Consider the following 16,678-nt stretch of genomic DNA (forward strand, 5'->3'; position numbering starts at 1 on the left):
TTTGAGACTATCTAGCGGCTCTCGGCGTCGCTTGGGCAAAACCATAATAAATTACCACAATTATAATTATATACCTAATCCTTCCTAAGGAACCACACTATCTATTGGTGAAAACCGTATAAAAATCCGTCCGATAGTTATCGAGTTTATCGCATTTATATACACATAGACGCGTCAGAGAGACTTCTTTATAAATGTACAGATATACCTAATTAAATACCAGCCCAAGCCCGTACAAAACTCGCAAATAATTCAACGTCGTTCTCACAAAATCGAGATCCCTTGGTACTGCTTTAAGGATAACAGTTGCACGCATGCGCAAAAGATACTGGGTCCAGCCATCTCTTTTGTCCACAACCCTAGACTGTTTGCCGCCAACCGTACGTTTTGACCTCCCATGTAAGTTCAAATTAAGAATTCCTAATTCAAAAAACTATTCTTTTTTTTTTTTAATTGTGATGTGAATTTTAGAAAAATGTGTTTTTAATCTTAGATTTTTTATGTATGTAGTTTGAGAATTATTTTGTATGTGTAAAATATAGTATATCTAATGCTTGCTATAATTCCATTGTGTATTGTCGCTTTTGTGTTGTAATTGTGATGGATTGTCTTTGTTTTTGTGATTTGTTGTTCAAATAAAATGTCTGTGATTTATATCTGTGTATTTTTATTATTATTTTGTAGTTACTTTTATTCTAAATATTTAATTGTAAAACACTTTATTAAATCAAGAGATTATAATATAATTATGTTTAGACAGATACAACATGGCGAAGCCGCGGCCAAAAGCTTTTAATACAATACAAAATAGTTTTATTGCCCATAAAAAGACAACGATACATTAATAAAACAATGTATACATATGGACCAATATGGCGGGTATAGTTTTTCAAGATCAATGCAATTTTCTAATTATTATTAATCCATTTCTGAATTAACATTAATTAATACTAATAGCACTTTCAATTTTTAAATAACTTCGTAAATAGGTGCCTATGTACATAAAACCAAATGTAAATAAGTACCTATACCTACGTATATATAATGCTCCAAATTATATAATTACTACTTTGGGAAAGAATTGCTGAGTATCCTTACATATTATAAAACGAAGTCCTCTACCGCGTTTGTCTGTCTGTTCGGCATAAACTCAAAAACTACTGCACGGATGTTCATGCGGTTTTCACCAAGTGTGTTTTCTGAGGAAGGTGTTGGCCGCTGGTAAAGAATAAACTTCAACCGTTCATGGAAAAGGGCCAACAAAATTAAATGTCAGAAGTAAATTGGTAAATATTTTTCTGTTCGGATACGTGTCCAAACGTTATTAAAGGGAATATCGACAACACGTTCAGAAGTCATGGGATGAGGGGTTGAGGGGTGTTATCTTTAATGTCATGTCATATTTGGGATGTACCTACACGCGACAGAATTCTTTTTTATTTGGGTGTTTTATGTCACTGCCTTTCATCTGTATGTATTATTATATTATATTATGAATACAAGCGTGCGAATCTTTTATTAAAAGATTTTTTGTGTGGTTAATTATACATATATACCTATATTTTTTTATATTTTTTTCCTTTCATCAGCACTTGATCACAATTATAATATATTTTAGTATATCTTTTGACCATGTACTTTATTGTGTACTTATATTACTGATAAAAAATTATACATAAATTTATATTTAAAAAATGGTAAGCCCTTTTGGCATGATAGGGACCAACACTGTTTGAATGAGTTTCTTTCGGCATTTCTTCTCAGCAGTGGTCGTTCCGAAATGCTAGTAGTTTGTAGCTTTGGTAAATATCATTTAAGGCCTAATTTCTGAATAAATGACTTGATTTTGATTCGAATGTTGGACATTTTATAAACAAAAGAGGCGGGATTTTAGATAATTAATAAATTTAAGCTATTGCAATATAATCTTACTTAGGTACATCTATTTGCACCTAAATATAGTACTTAAATGTCATATCAGATGCCTAGGAGACTTGAATAAAATCTGACACCAGAGTTAGCAATAAACACTTTATGATCCATACTCAAGGGATCTGGGCTCTCCACACTATCAGCGAACTCAGATAAACTATCAGGCAGATGTCCATGCGAATGAACGTGCCTACATTGCGTAGTTTGTATATGAGCTTTATTTAACGAAAGGAAAAACCAGCAATGTACGTCGAAACCACCAAAGTTTGGCAAACAACTGTTTGCCGATAGTGTAAAGCCGATGTTAGAAAAATAATTTCCATTTCCGTTCTGAAGGTAGTGAAGTCAGTGATTATATGAACAAACTACTTAAATAGTTGCCTGACGTCTTAAAACTCCTTACTAGTCCTAGGACAGGAGTTGCACTGCGGATTCTATGATATACTTTTCTTGAAGCATGTAGATAGGTACAACACAGATTTTATATTTATATTTAAAAAATGGTAAGCCCTTCTGGCATAATAGGGACCAACACTGTTTGAATGAGTTTCTTTCGGCATTTCTTCTCAGCAGTGGTCGTTCCGAAATGCTAGTAGTTTGTAGCTTTGGTAAAAATCATTTAATTTAGAATATGACGTGAAAAAGTGCCTGTGAAGGCCTAATTTCTGAATAAATGATTTGATTTTGATTTTTGATTTTAAACAATCTCCTGATGCGAAATTCTCCATTTCGTCACCAAGTAACTAGGCGCGTCTATTTTCGTTGGTACATATCACGCCAAACTGCTCCATTAGGTCCTCGATTACAGGATCCGCGGATCAATCCCCCGTCTTCCGGAGGGGCCCGATCGCCCCCCATCTAGGATCCAAACGGCCATAAATTCTTTCTATGTCTGACAGTTGCGAGGTTCACATGTTTTAGATCCTGTAGTGGATGCCATGTTACCATTTACCACCACATTCGCGTCGAAGCATGTGGTTGGGAAGCACGCGCGGGACAGCCATCTTGTGTCGGCCATCTTGAAATCGCCGTTCGGATACACGTCCAAATTTTTTGTGTTCAAAACAATGTTTTCGGCGTGGTGTGTTGTGTCTTTATAGTGTTGTGTATGGTGCGGTTGCTGTGTGTTTGTTTTTATTGGAAAAAAGTGAGTTTTTGTTTTTGGCTACGTATTTGTAGTTAAGCTATCTTTTTAATTTTTGAATTAAGTACATGATTAAAAAGATCTAACTACGTTTTAAACATTGTATCGTTAGTTGTAACAAGGGATAATAAATTAATTGAAAAAGTTACGGAAAATGAGAAAAAATTTCGCCAAGAAAACTATCGGGAAACAATATTTAAAACGTTTGAAAATAGTGTGAGTTTTGTAATTACCTAAGTAAGTACATTTATATATAATGTTTCGTACCTACTTAAAATCTACTCAATATTCCACCTCCCGATTAAGTTCCTCTTTCCTACTGCGTACTGCAGATGTCTGGAATTATTTCTACGCATCGATATTTCCCGAATCCTACAATTTAGGGATCTTCAAGGCAAGAGTGAATAGGCGTTATTTGAGCTTGCGTGTATCAATCACCTCATCTCCCGCTTCCCATCGAGCTTGATCGAGGTGAGAAGCATTCAAATTTGTTAATTAAAAATATTAGACAATTTCCGCACTTCCTGAATCTCTTCTATAAATCAGTAATTTTTATTGGCTTTTCATATTTTTTATTGGCTTATTGTAATTTTTATTGGCTTATTTTAATTTTTATTGGCTTATTTTAATTTTTATTGGCTTATCCTCTAATGCTGCTATCGGTAAAACAGTTCGCCATACTTTCGCGGATTCGGCATACGTTGCGGTAAACAAAAGCTCTCATACACTCTCTCATACGCAACGTTAATTCATTGGCGTTAGCCTAAGACTCCACTGCGAAAATCGTCATTTTCCTCAAATCAGTATTTGCTTACTAATATTAAAAAGAGAAAAGTTTAGATTTTTTTATTGGTAATAAATAAACTCAATAACTACTTATTTGATCGATATTGGTGAAATTTGGTCAAGGTATATATTTAGACTGTATTTGTTAAAATGTCAAATTGATATAGAATGTTGAGCACGTCTGTCATATATGTAAACACTAGGTTAAGTTATCAATATGTAAAATGTGATTGTCTTGTGTTTATGTTTTTCCTAAATAAATAAATAAATAAATAAAATAGACTTTTCGGAGTAATATAATAAAGCTAAAAAAGGCGGCCGCTTTAACTTATATCTAAGTATAACTTGTTTATATAAATTTTTTGTGTTAATAATATTAAGAATCAATTTCAGTTTTCATCGACCACCACTTGCTTCCCGTGAGCAAGCAATGGCAAACACATGGATTTAGTACGGATACGTGTCCAAACGTTATTAAAGGGTTAGTAAGTACTATGTACGGAATACTTACTAATTCCATGGGCAAACCACTCCATTAATAGTGCCAAGAAAGACGTTGTGTGTTTTTCGAGTTAGTTGGTAGTTTGTAGCTTTGGTAAATATCTTTTAATTTAGAATATTACGTGAAAAAGTGCCTGTGAAGGTCTAATTTCTGAATAAATGATTTGATTTTGCAACGGTTCTCCGACAATTGCTACGTCTACGAACGATTGGCCGACAGAATGTCTCCTCTGTTCGTAGATGATGGGTTCTGTCGTTCAGACTCTGTTTTTCATTACACGTAATGACCACGAAACTCAGTTATGAGGAATACGACTATGAAGAGAGAAAGTTACATTAAATTATGGTGTTTTATTATTCAAATAGGTACTTACTATACATATACCTAGGTGGTTTTTATTTTATATTTAGTTTTTTATGATGTGAAATACCGTTAATTATGCATTTGCTAGAACATAGAAATTTTTTGCACACATGCATTTTTTCAGCCATTTATTATTGTTGGTTGTTGTCGGTGTTTCTTTTCAGCGGTAGTTGGGTTGTAGTTTGTAGCATTGCGTATAATATGGGTACATTGGCTAATTTAAAATTTCAGTAGAAATATTTTTAGACATGAATTCGCGATTAAAAAGTAATAAAAATTTTTATTTAGGTAAAATTAAAAGACGAATCATACCTATACTAAATAACAGGTATTAAACGCGCACATACCTTTTCTATTTCCCAGACGTTTTGGAACTTGTTACAAAGGTCCGTGATCGCTGGGCGACTGACTCAGCAAGCTACGGTGACGACGTCCGCCCGGAAGAATCTTTTTCTACCGCCATATTAATTCTCCGCCAAGTATATTATACCGTCACAATCACACTGACAGTGTCCTTAATCTGTAGCGCAGCCGTATCCTGGTCTATTTCAGGTACGTGCGCGTTTAATACCTTTCATTTAGTACATAATGTATATAATTATGCAACGCGAAAGTTTAAAAGTAGTTAAATGACGATTTGTTAATTATCCTCCAAATCTATCCTATATTGTTTTCTCTAATCTCTGTAGACAAAATCTCTCTCTGTAGAGGACAGCCTGAGACCACCACCGGAGGAAACAATATCATTTATTAAATTATTTTCAACAAACTAATTCGATCATAATCAAAATAAACATGTTGATATTTACTTATTTATGCTCAGTACACGGTATAAAGACAACTTCCAGAATTTCGATTTTCCATACTAACGTAAGTCCGATTATTTTTCGCTATTAAGTTATTACGTAACAGAAATTGACAAATAGTGTTGTCATTATTTTGAGGCGATTGCTTCGCGCAAACTAAACTTGCGTCACGTCAGATTTTTAGTAATTTATTTTGCATTTCTTATGTTGTAACAAAGATTAATAAAATATTAACAGATTTTTAGTAGTAAGTATTATATATTTTCCATTTACATAATGTACTTAATCATAGATGACTAAATAAAAAACGGTGGCCACTCAAATAAAAGTTGCGAGGAGTATTCGCCTTAAGATAAGGACAACACTATTTGACAATTTCTATTAATAATTTAACTCACAAATGAGAGAAAAGATGGATGACAAGAGAGAGTGAGACATATCCTCATTATCCGTGATGATATTGGCTTTTTATAGAAATATCATTTGTTTCAGATAAAAAAATTGGCGGCTCTCCTGTTCTAGTCCAAACTTCTTACAAAAATGTTAATACAGTTCCATTTACTTAAGTAATTAATCTTAAAACAGAAGTAATTGGTTAGGAAGAAAATTAGGGAACAGACAAGTGTATAGACAAATATAGAAATGGACACAAAAAATGATGGACGAACGGACGACATCGAACTTAGTGCACAAGGAACTAGTAATAAGCCCAGGTAAGATCATCATCAGACAAATGTTCCTTCCATCCATAAGGAAGGCCTGTTCCTCCCTTCTGCTCGGGCACAGGCCTTCCTTATGGATGGAAAGAGTAATGACCATGACCCATCACGCGGGCCCATAGCGAATTGGCGGGTTGTAACGACTGCAAATACAACCGGGACCAACGGTTTAACGTGCCTTTCGAAGCACGGAGAAACTTAAAAATACATAAACATTTTTGGTTACCCATAACCAACCATTGTGAAAGTGACTTCAGCACCACTATCGCAGGATAGCGCGCTAACCACTGCGTCATTGAGCTCCTAGTAAGATACTACTAGTAATAAATTTAAGATTTGTTTGTTTGTCATAACAAGCGTTCATTTAGTTAAGCACCTGTCTCGGTGTTTATTCGTAATCAAATCTTGCAAGTTAAATTTCATCTCCCTTCGCTTGTCCTACAGAGTTGAAATTTTCGAAGTCACTTCAGTTTCCATGATGGTAAATTATTATGTTGATATATAACAAAAATATTATTTTTTGTTAGATTTATTTACCTATTAAAGAGACAAATATACTATCGGATTCACAGGCGTAAGAGAAGAGAGCGAACTATGTTGCCATGATATAAAAAAATCTTTTTTTACAATTATGCCTCCCGACGAGGAAACTCGGCGGTTTACAGCATGGATATGACTTCTTTGTCACGCGAAATATTTAAAACTCCTTCATTATTTGAAAATACAATGAGATGAAAAACTCGGGATTCGAGCGGGAATTAAAACCACGCTCTTGTATATCAGGAACAGTGCTCTTAACTATGGAGCTATCGAGGCCATGTCAATTCGGCTGAATCATCATCTCTTTTCATCTTACGCCGTCGTAAACTCTCTCTGTTTTTGTCTCCTTCTTGTATATCTGTGTACATAAATTGTTTTAAATAGGGAAATACTTTTCCAGTGACGTGGCCATTAAATCTGACCTTCCGGAGCGAGGGACCTGGGCCAGCAAACTCGACTTCATCCTGTCCGTAATCGGCCTCGCCATCGGTCTTGGCAATGTCTGGCGTTTTCCTTATCTCTGCTACAAGAATGGCGGGGGCGCCTTCCTCATTCCTTACTTTCTCACCCTCATCCTCGCCGGCATCCCCATGTTCTTCATGGAGCTGGCTATGGGACAGATGCTCACGATTGGCGGGCTGGGCGTTTTCAAGATTGCACCCATTTTCAAAGGTAGGTTTTACAGTTTGAAATTTTGTTTCCTTGTTATAGAGCTATGTGATAGTGGTGATAGTAGCGATTTTGCAATGATTTTGGGTAAGTCGATGTGGATGTGTTATTGGCAATATAACGCAAATTTATTTATCTCCATGATCTTACACATAAGTGTATATTGCATGGTATACATATAAGTTTGAGAGATATGCCTGTAGGGTCTGTATCTTAGTACTAATGTTGTACTAGTAATGTTGTCTAAAGAATCGAAAAATCCAAAAAAATGTATAGTAGTAGATGTCTTGTGTTTAGAAGAAAAAATAAATACTTTGTTTCCTCTTCAACAAATGGTAATATTTAGTGCAAGAGATAATTTTATCTAAGAAAAACAAAAAGCAAATATCAGAGTGCGGGCAGCAGATCTCCACAACGATTCTGTCCACCTGTGTATTAATTACATTATACTACCCTTCAATAGTATTGGTTGTGGAGTGAATAGACATATTTTTTTATTATTATTAAAGTTGTAACAGGTGCTGTAAGGGCAATAATTAGCGATGGACAAAGAAAAATTCCTACTGAATAATTAAAACAGAAGTATTTACGATACAAATCATATGATAGCAACAAACAATTCAGAGGAATTCCGGACATTTGTCCTGTTGTATAAAAAGGGGTTGCAAACGTCGACCCTTTTAATGTAAAATATGTTATCTATGCCTCGCAGACCCGCTTGTTAAAAGCTTTGGGAATTTGGAATTGCAAATTGTTTATGTCATTTGAGAGAAATTCTATTCGACGTTCCAATTTATACCAACATCATTCTCTCATCGGAGCGTTGTCCCGATTTTCCAGCCTTTCATAGCCGGGACCGCTTCTTATACCAAGATTTATCTAAGTCAAAATCTGAAATTTCACGTATTACACACATTCTTAATCATTCACATCGATTTTATTCAAAATATTCTTTGTTATCATAGTCATCCTATCTTATGTCATTTACTAAAAGTTATTACTGAAAGGTGGACTGAAAAATGTCACTTGTTCATCATGCTTTTCGTCTACCTTTTTCACCAAACTCCTTTTAAAGTCCTATTATCTAGTCTGTGTCCTATCTTTCTAGTATCAATTTCTAAAATATTACATTTCATTTCGCATGCAATCCATTCTTCCCTTTTTCATCGCAGTCTAAAAAACATCGGGAGCATTCGATGAAGGGAAGATTGATTTTTCTCATTCTTGAAATGCACAGGTATTGGCTACGCGGCAGCGGTCATGTCCTGCTGGATGAATGTCTACTACATTGTCATATTGGCGTGGGCTATCTTCTACTTCTTCATGTCTATGCGGTCTGGTTAGTACAATTATTTTACGTTTGATTGTTGTTGTTTTAAAATCTGAGGTGGATGTACTGTTAAATGCAGTGAAGGGCCTGCTTATTAAGTTAAAGTATAGGGTAATTCTATATTACTAATCTCTCTAAAATCAACACTAAGTGTAAAAACTTTTAAAAGAACCTCCCGTGAGCTGTTTGTATATAAAATGTTATAACAAACTTAAATAATATCTTTTAAAGTTAATTTCTGACTTTTTCACAGTTACATATATAAATTTGTTTCGGAATTTTAACTAATTTCCTAAGCATATGTTCATAGAATCATGTATACCTGACAATTAGATAAATTATGTAGACACTTTATAGTATAAATTATTGTATAAATTATTGTATAAATATTAAGCAACTTCATTTTGCCAAAACCTATGACTAAAATTTCGTATGCCTTTGGCGGGACATAGAGAAGCTCAATCCAATGTATTGTATCTATTATGTAACCTGTGTTCACGAGAAATGAACCAATTTAATTGAATTGTGAATTATAAGAAAAGAACCCTCAGTCAAATACACAATATTGTCATTATTTATTGTTTCCAAGTTAAAATGGTTACTTTTATAATCGTAAGCCACGCAGAATAAACAGCACAAATCTTTTTGATGTACCCATTACACTTCTATATTCGTGGAACTTCACGTAAATTATTGAGCTATGATTAATAATCATATCCCTAGACGTACCCTGGCGCACCTGCGACAACTATTGGAACACGGCCACCTGTGTGAACCCCTACGACCGCCGCAACCTGACCTGCTGGTCCTCCCCGGTTGACATGAGCACCTTCTGCATGCTCAATGGAAAGAACATCAGCAAAGCTGCTTTGTCTGACCCTGTTAAGGAGTTTTGGGAGTAAGTATCTAAGTACACAAATGTCATAGACGCAAAAGTTTGTGAGTATTTATTACTTCTTAGTTGTTGAAAACGGAGCGTAGGATATTCGGCAGCTAGTTGGGTCGACGATGTAAAGGAAATTGCTGGCAACAACTGGATAGGGATGGATAGGAGATGGTTGGTGTAGAAGGAAGGAGGCCTATGCCCAGCAGTGGGTCACGGAGGGCTGTAGATGATGATGATGGTCGAGTAGATAATGAGTGAAGAACAAACAAACTTATTTTCGCATTTATAATATTAGTTAGGAAGTTATAATTAGGATACCTCACGTAAATTATCAATAGGTCCGAGATTCGAATCCTATTCATACTACTTGAGTTTATAAATATATATGAGTAGTTCTAAACACAGTCTAGACATACAAATTTGATATTGGGTTAAATGAAAATCGACAGGGATCCGCATGAATAATAAATTAATACGGAACATCATATTAATATGTATGAGTTGAGGTATACATGAGATTTTTGTGTTATCCATGAGCTGATTTTATTTATTTTATATTAGATGTTGCTCGGGGCTTCGCTCCCTTGATCTATGCATCACGACCATGGTAGTAGGTACTCAGTACTTATTAAATCCATGTACACGACTGTGTAACGAGGCTATTTCTAATATCCACATCCGTACGTCCATGTTTTTATTTGTATTGCACAATTCTTTTATATATTTATATATATTTTGGGCGTAAAACTATGTGTGGTTACACATAGTTTTACGCCCAAAATATTCCCAAAATTCCCGTAAAAAGTGCAGCAACCGCGTGGCCTTCAAGCTTCGTAAATTACAATCAATTATAGAACTTTACAGATGTTCAAATTCCTCCAGCATTTCCTTTAGCAAAAAATAACATTAACTGCGCGTTGTTTTGTCTGATTTATATATTAGTCGTGTTTAATCATTAACAAGCTGCTCCTCCAATGCATTATTTTCAATTTCAGACGCCGAGCCCTTCAAATTTCGAGCGGAATCGAGCATATTGGGAACATCAGATGGGAGCTCGCTGGAACCCTGCTTCTTGTTTGGGTTCTCTGCTACTTCTGCATCTGGAAAGGGGTCAGGTGGACCGGCAAAGTCGTCTACTTCACCGCCCTTTTCCCATACTTTCTGCTGACTGTGTTGTTGATCAGAGGTTTGTTTCATCACTTTAAGTAAATTTTTAGTTTCATTCTTTGTTTTTCTGTGGCGTTATGCCAACATAGATTAAACAGAAGTGAATACCTTACTATGTAGCTTTGTGCTCAGCTACCCAAAATTCTCGACATAAATGAACAAAGTTTCGGGTGGATTATTTTATTCAAAATCTATGACAAAATCTAAAACACAAAATTACTATTTTGATATTTTTTTCAAAAGCATAAAAGCTACTTAGCGTCTAACTTGGCTACAAGGCGATTTATGATTTCCTTCGCTTACAATTCATTCACTTTCAATAATCATCTAGGAATCACACTCCCGGGCGCGCTGGAAGGCATCAAGTTTTACGTGATGCCAAACATGTCCAAACTTATGGAGTCTGAAGTGTGGATCGACGCTGTCACACAGATCTTCTTCTCCTACGGCCTGGGCCTCGGCACCCTGGTGGCTCTTGGCAGCTACAACAAGTTCACCAATAACGTTTACAAGTATGTTTGATTGCAGTTTCAACTTTCCAGCCATTGAGCCCCGATTTATAAAACTGTAGTTGAGCAAATATGAGAGGTACGCTCATGGGCAATATGTCAAAATGTGCGTCTGTAGAAGGGCTTCAAAGTACCATTTGAATTTTCGAAATAGTTCACTAACTTTTGAAGATTTTCTAAAACTTATCAAAATACTTATCAAATGAAAAAAAAAATATCTTATCTGTAGTAATTTTATGCAGAATCGGGGCTTTAGGATCCTGTGGGACCGGGATTATGTGGAGACTAGAGAGAGACACCTTTAAAACAACTTAGGTACAATTTTTTTTACTTTCCACATTCCACAGAGACGCGCTGATAGTGTGTTCAGTGAACTCCAGCACGTCCATGTTTGCTGGTTTTGTCATCTTCTCCGTGGTAGGATTTATGGCTCACGAGCAACAGCGTCCGGTGGCCGAGGTGGCAGCTTCAGGTATTATTCTTCTTATTATCTAACAAGATGCTATTTGAAGCGGTAGTGCTCCAGAGCTTAAGACACCCGCCTGCGAACTGAAAGAACCCAGGTTCAAATCCTATTCAAGCCGCATGAGGTTGTATACCGATCTGACTCTTGTATAGTAGTTTTCACAGGCAACCATTTGCAATTTATAATGCAGATTTCTGTAAATCACTTCAATTTTACGTTGAATTCTTACTTTAAGTATCATTTTCAGGTCCTGGATTAGCCTTCTTGGCTTATCCCTCAGCCGTGTTGCAGTTACCAGGCGCTCCACTGTGGTCCTGCCTATTCTTCTTCATGCTGCTCCTGATTGGCCTGGACAGCCAATTCTGCACCATGGAAGGCTTCATCACAGCCGTTATTGACGAGTGGCCTAAACTCCTCAGGAGGAGGAAGGAAATATTCATTGCTATAACTTGTGTTATATCTTATTTGGTCGGACTTTCTTGTATTTCTGAGGTAAGTTTGAGGTTTATGTCTTTTGATATATATCCTCTTTAAGAACTGTATTTTACCAGTAAGTTGTCCATCTTGTCATTTATGAATTGATTAGATGATTTGATGAAAAATTTCTATTATGTCCCTGATTTTTATAGCTGATTTGTATAAGCTGATTCTGGGATCCACAGGGAAACACGCTTCGATTATAAATAATTTTTATTATACCAAAGAAATATAATATATGTATAATAATATTTTGAAAGTTCTTTAGGTATCAATATCTAATTTAGAAAAACATTTGAATGCGCTTGAGTTGTAAACAAATATTTATTTTATTTATGACCTTTTTACCAGGGCGGTATGTACGTGTTCCAAATCCTGGACTCGTATGCGGTGTCCGGCTTCTGCCTGCTGTTCCTCATCTTCTTCGAGTGCGTCTCCATCTCATGGGCCTTCGGTGTCAACCGCTTTTACGACGGCATCAAGGAGATGATTGGCTACTACCCTACCATTTGGTGGAAGTTCTGCTGGGTTGGATTCACGCCTGCTATTTGCATTGTTAGTATTTTTAATACCCCGACAACAGAAGGAGGGCAGTTATAAGTTTTACGTGTCTATGTATCTGATGTCTATGTCCATGGTATCATAGAAGCCAAATGGCTGAACCGATTTTGATCTAGTTTTATTTATTTGAAAGAGAATTAAACCTACCAGTATTCTAAGATATATTTGGAAAAGGTACATTCAACAGTTTGAAAATCGTCAGCTCTTTTCTTGGACTTTTCATTAAGTTTTGTTTCTGATGCGTTAGCTATTGATGTGGAATTGTTACGCCTACTTTAATGCAGCTAGAGATTACAAAATTAAGGAACTTTGCTATTCACATATCATTTTAGAATAATATGCCTATATTCATAGGTAAACAGAAAAATTGCTTGATTTTCTTAAAATAAATAGCTTATTTTTATTAATTATACCTTAGCAGCTGATAGATAACAATATCATTCCTAAGGTTGTTTAAAATAGCAGTCGAATCTTTGAAATTTCAAGGTTATTTTACAACATGGACAAAGCAACGTCACGGCCTTGAACTTAACCATGAATATGAGCAACGACAGAGAGTCAGTATTTCTCACATATTTCTTCTCACATACAGAGCGTGTTTATCTTCAACCTGGTGCAATGGAAGCCGATCAAATACATGAACTATGAGTACCCGTGGTGGTCCCATGCCTTCGGCTGGTTCACCGCCTTGTCCTCCATGCTCTGTATCCCTGGGTACATGGTCTACTTGTGGAGGGTCACCCCCGGAACTAGACAAGAGGTATGCATCTTCATTTCTGCCTCCATCATAATTTTTATAACAAGTAGTGATGTTTCACTACTTGTTATAAAAATTATGCCAAAGCTGTTGCTTTGGCAGCTAATATGAAACAGACGAATTTCCAAAGAGTCTTCAAATTGAAAAGTGAAAGTTTTTTAATTACGCGGCTCCCGGACGTTTGTCCTGAATGCGACTGGGAATACGTGAATATAAGAGAAAGAGAAGGATGATATTTAAGAGTGTATGATTTTTTTTTAGAAATTCAACAAGATCGTCCGAATCCCTGAGGATGTACCGTCTCTGCGAACCAAGATGCAGGCGGAGGAGCTCGCGAAACACCACGGCCACGCCTAAACAGAGTTCGTTTCATAACTTAAGTCCTTGATCTCAGGGAGAAGGTGAAGGATTCGTGCTCTTTGTGGTTGTATTTCTTTTTTTCTGAAAAAATAACTTTTTCTAGACAAAAAAAAATATATAAAAAGGAAAACATATATATTATACACAATATACAGGTTTTTGAAAAAAATTACTTGAAATATTTTTTGCAGTGTTTATTTAAATACAACCATATGTGAGTATTCATAAATGAGATATTATATTCTAAAGATCACGCACAAGATGATATCCTTTAGCTGTAAATGATATATCCATATATTTATGTAAACATCTATATTACATTACTAAAAGTATTTGGTTTTAATCTTTTGAACTTGTAATTCAAGATATTAATTGGATTTCGGCCTATTTTTAAATTTTAAATGTAGCAGCTGAACAATAACTAACGTTTGTCAGTTTTTTTTTGTAATAAATGTTAAATGAATTGTGCCATGTAGTGTTTTTAAGATTAATTTGATGACTGTATGGGTGCGGCTCGACGCGTTCATGTATGTTTAGATTAACGACTTATTTTAATATACGCAAATTTAAATTTAAGTGTACGAATGGATGTGTATGAAATGTTAACTTTCTGATATTATCGTCTTCCATATTACAAATGCTTTAATTATCTTAACATTTAATGCTTATATATTTGGTACAGTCGTTATTTTGTACTTTTTAACATTGTATTCCTATTTACACGATAGTAATTATATTTGGTGATTAATAATTTCAGAAAACAATATTTACCAAATTTGTATCACCAAATTTGTATATTATTTATGTTATTCTCTTATCTAATATGTTATATTTACTTCTACATAATATGTTATTAGTGATTCTTTGTTATCCTTAAAGGAATATCTTAGTTAATAAGGTTTTAATAAGTTAGACAATTATTTGTGAGATAGCGGTTGGTTAAACGCTACAGGACGCGTTTTTTTTGAATCTATATGGTGTATGATGTCGTATGTTAATATTCTAAGTATTTAACTTTTGATGTGAGTAATGTTAGAATTAGTAAAACATTATATTGTGTAGCCTTTGTTTAAAGAAATTATTCAAATATTTCATATACCTATATTGGTGTATATTATTTATAATATTTACCGTTCGCTATTTTATTCATTTCTGTTGGTTCAGTAGCTTTAAATGTTGTAAGTATTATTTTACTTCATATTGTGATTAGACATTTTTTTTATTTCCCTCAAATTACAAAGTACGTGTCATAGTTACCTAATGTAACAATTTGAGTTTAATATATAAAACCCCTGTGTTCTAGTCGAGACCAAATTTATCTATACAGAGAATTCTAGTATAAATCTATGATATATCTCTATATACTGTAGATTTTATACGTAAATATTATACAAAAAATCTGAAGAACATATTTCTGTAATATATCCACAATTCAGAACAAATCAATGAAATACAAAAAGTATTTATGGTCAAATAGGAAACAGATTAAATATCTGTTATTAAATATATAAACGGCCAATTTTATCAAAATTTTATAGAGAAAACAAAATTTATTAATATATACTCATTTCAAGTGTTAAGAATATTTATTGCGATTTTAGAATCACATTTATATCAATTGTATGTAACTAGTGTGTTCAAAATATTATTGTCAGTGTCTATTTATGATGTCAATTTATATAATTATAATAATTATTAAAATAAATAAAAAAGTGAACATTCGTAATTGTATTTGGAGTTATGTAATGAAGAAGAAGAAGAAGCATTTAGACATGTTTATCATTAAACAATATAGTAAATGTTTATTCGTAATTTTACTTAGAAGATTCTTGTATTGTGCCTAGTTTAAAATTTATAAATATAATCAATTATGCTTGAGATTTAACTTATAAATTAAAATATATTTACTTATGTATGTTCAGTCGTTATGCAAGAAAATACTATTGGGAAAGATTTTATTCACTCGTTATAATTAAACAAAGAGAACATATAATTGTTTAAGTTATACTAAAACAGTAACTTCTACATATAATAGCATATATTGTAACTAAAAGTTGTGTGTATTGTCTGCCAAAGTAGAGCGTTGTTAAGATATTTGTGCTTCCATATTAATTAGATTTAATATAATCAACATTAGGTATAGATTTAGTTGCCTATTAAACGTACTTTATTATCAAAAAAGTATATTATAATTCTTATGACTAATTTGAAATGTTTAGGTTCCAATATTTGCAATGAAAACCTCTAAAAAGAATTAAACAATTCCACCGCTATGTTTTGTTATGTATTGGTATTACTTTTAAATGGGTTTTACTTTTATCGATATATTCAACTTATACATAATTTGTTATACAATCAAATTAACTAAAATGCCCAAAGATTTTTTTAAATTTGAAACCAATTTTATTTTATAACTGAAATGTATTCTATAATAATCTTTTTTGAAATGACAACTTTAACCATTATTATGAATAAACTGCGTTCGATATACGATGTAATATTTTTAAATTATAATATACATATCCGAACAGATTTGTTTGTTGTTATTAAAAATTTGTTTATATAATATACTTTAGAATAGAATATTTATTTCAATAAATAGTAAACAAACTTTGTGGTTTCATTTAACACCTTCTTAATTTTAAATTAAATCTTATCCTGGTATGGAACGTTGGGATTTAAATTATCAATAAAAAATAATATG

At 33.9% G+C, this 16,678-nt stretch overlaps 1 protein-coding gene across 6 annotated transcripts; it reads left to right on the forward strand.

The window, feature by feature from the left end:
- The first annotated feature begins 308 nt into the window (after positions 1-308).
- Positions 309-14,098, forward strand: Gat (GABA transporter). Of its 6 annotated transcripts, XM_053763160.2 has the most exons (14): positions 2,817-3,079; positions 4,256-4,343; positions 5,091-5,279; positions 6,026-6,246; positions 7,193-7,464; positions 8,699-8,800; positions 9,515-9,689; positions 10,673-10,863; positions 11,176-11,356; positions 11,701-11,825; positions 12,067-12,311; positions 12,648-12,851; positions 13,450-13,617; positions 13,876-14,098. In XM_053763160.2, exons 4-14 carry the CDS (start codon positions 6,176-6,178, stop codon positions 13,969-13,971), a joined length of 1,830 nt encoding a protein of 609 aa, XP_053619135.1. In that variant the 5' UTR covers positions 2,817-3,079; positions 4,256-4,343; positions 5,091-5,279; positions 6,026-6,175; the 3' UTR covers positions 13,972-14,098. The 6 variants fall into 6 exon arrangements, with proteins under 6 accessions (XP_053619137.1, XP_053619139.1, XP_053619134.1 ...); XM_053763162.1 differs by lacking the exons at positions 2,817-3,079; positions 4,256-4,343 and adding an exon at positions 309-399; XM_053763159.1 differs by lacking the exon at positions 4,256-4,343 and having other exon boundaries at positions 2,694-3,079.
- The last annotated feature ends 2,580 nt before the right edge of the window (positions 14,099-16,678 follow it).

This window comes from Plodia interpunctella, chromosome 23 (genome assembly GCF_027563975.2).
Source record: "Plodia interpunctella isolate USDA-ARS_2022_Savannah chromosome 23, ilPloInte3.2, whole genome shotgun sequence".
NCBI classification, from domain to species: Eukaryota; Metazoa; Arthropoda; class Insecta; order Lepidoptera; family Pyralidae; genus Plodia; species Plodia interpunctella.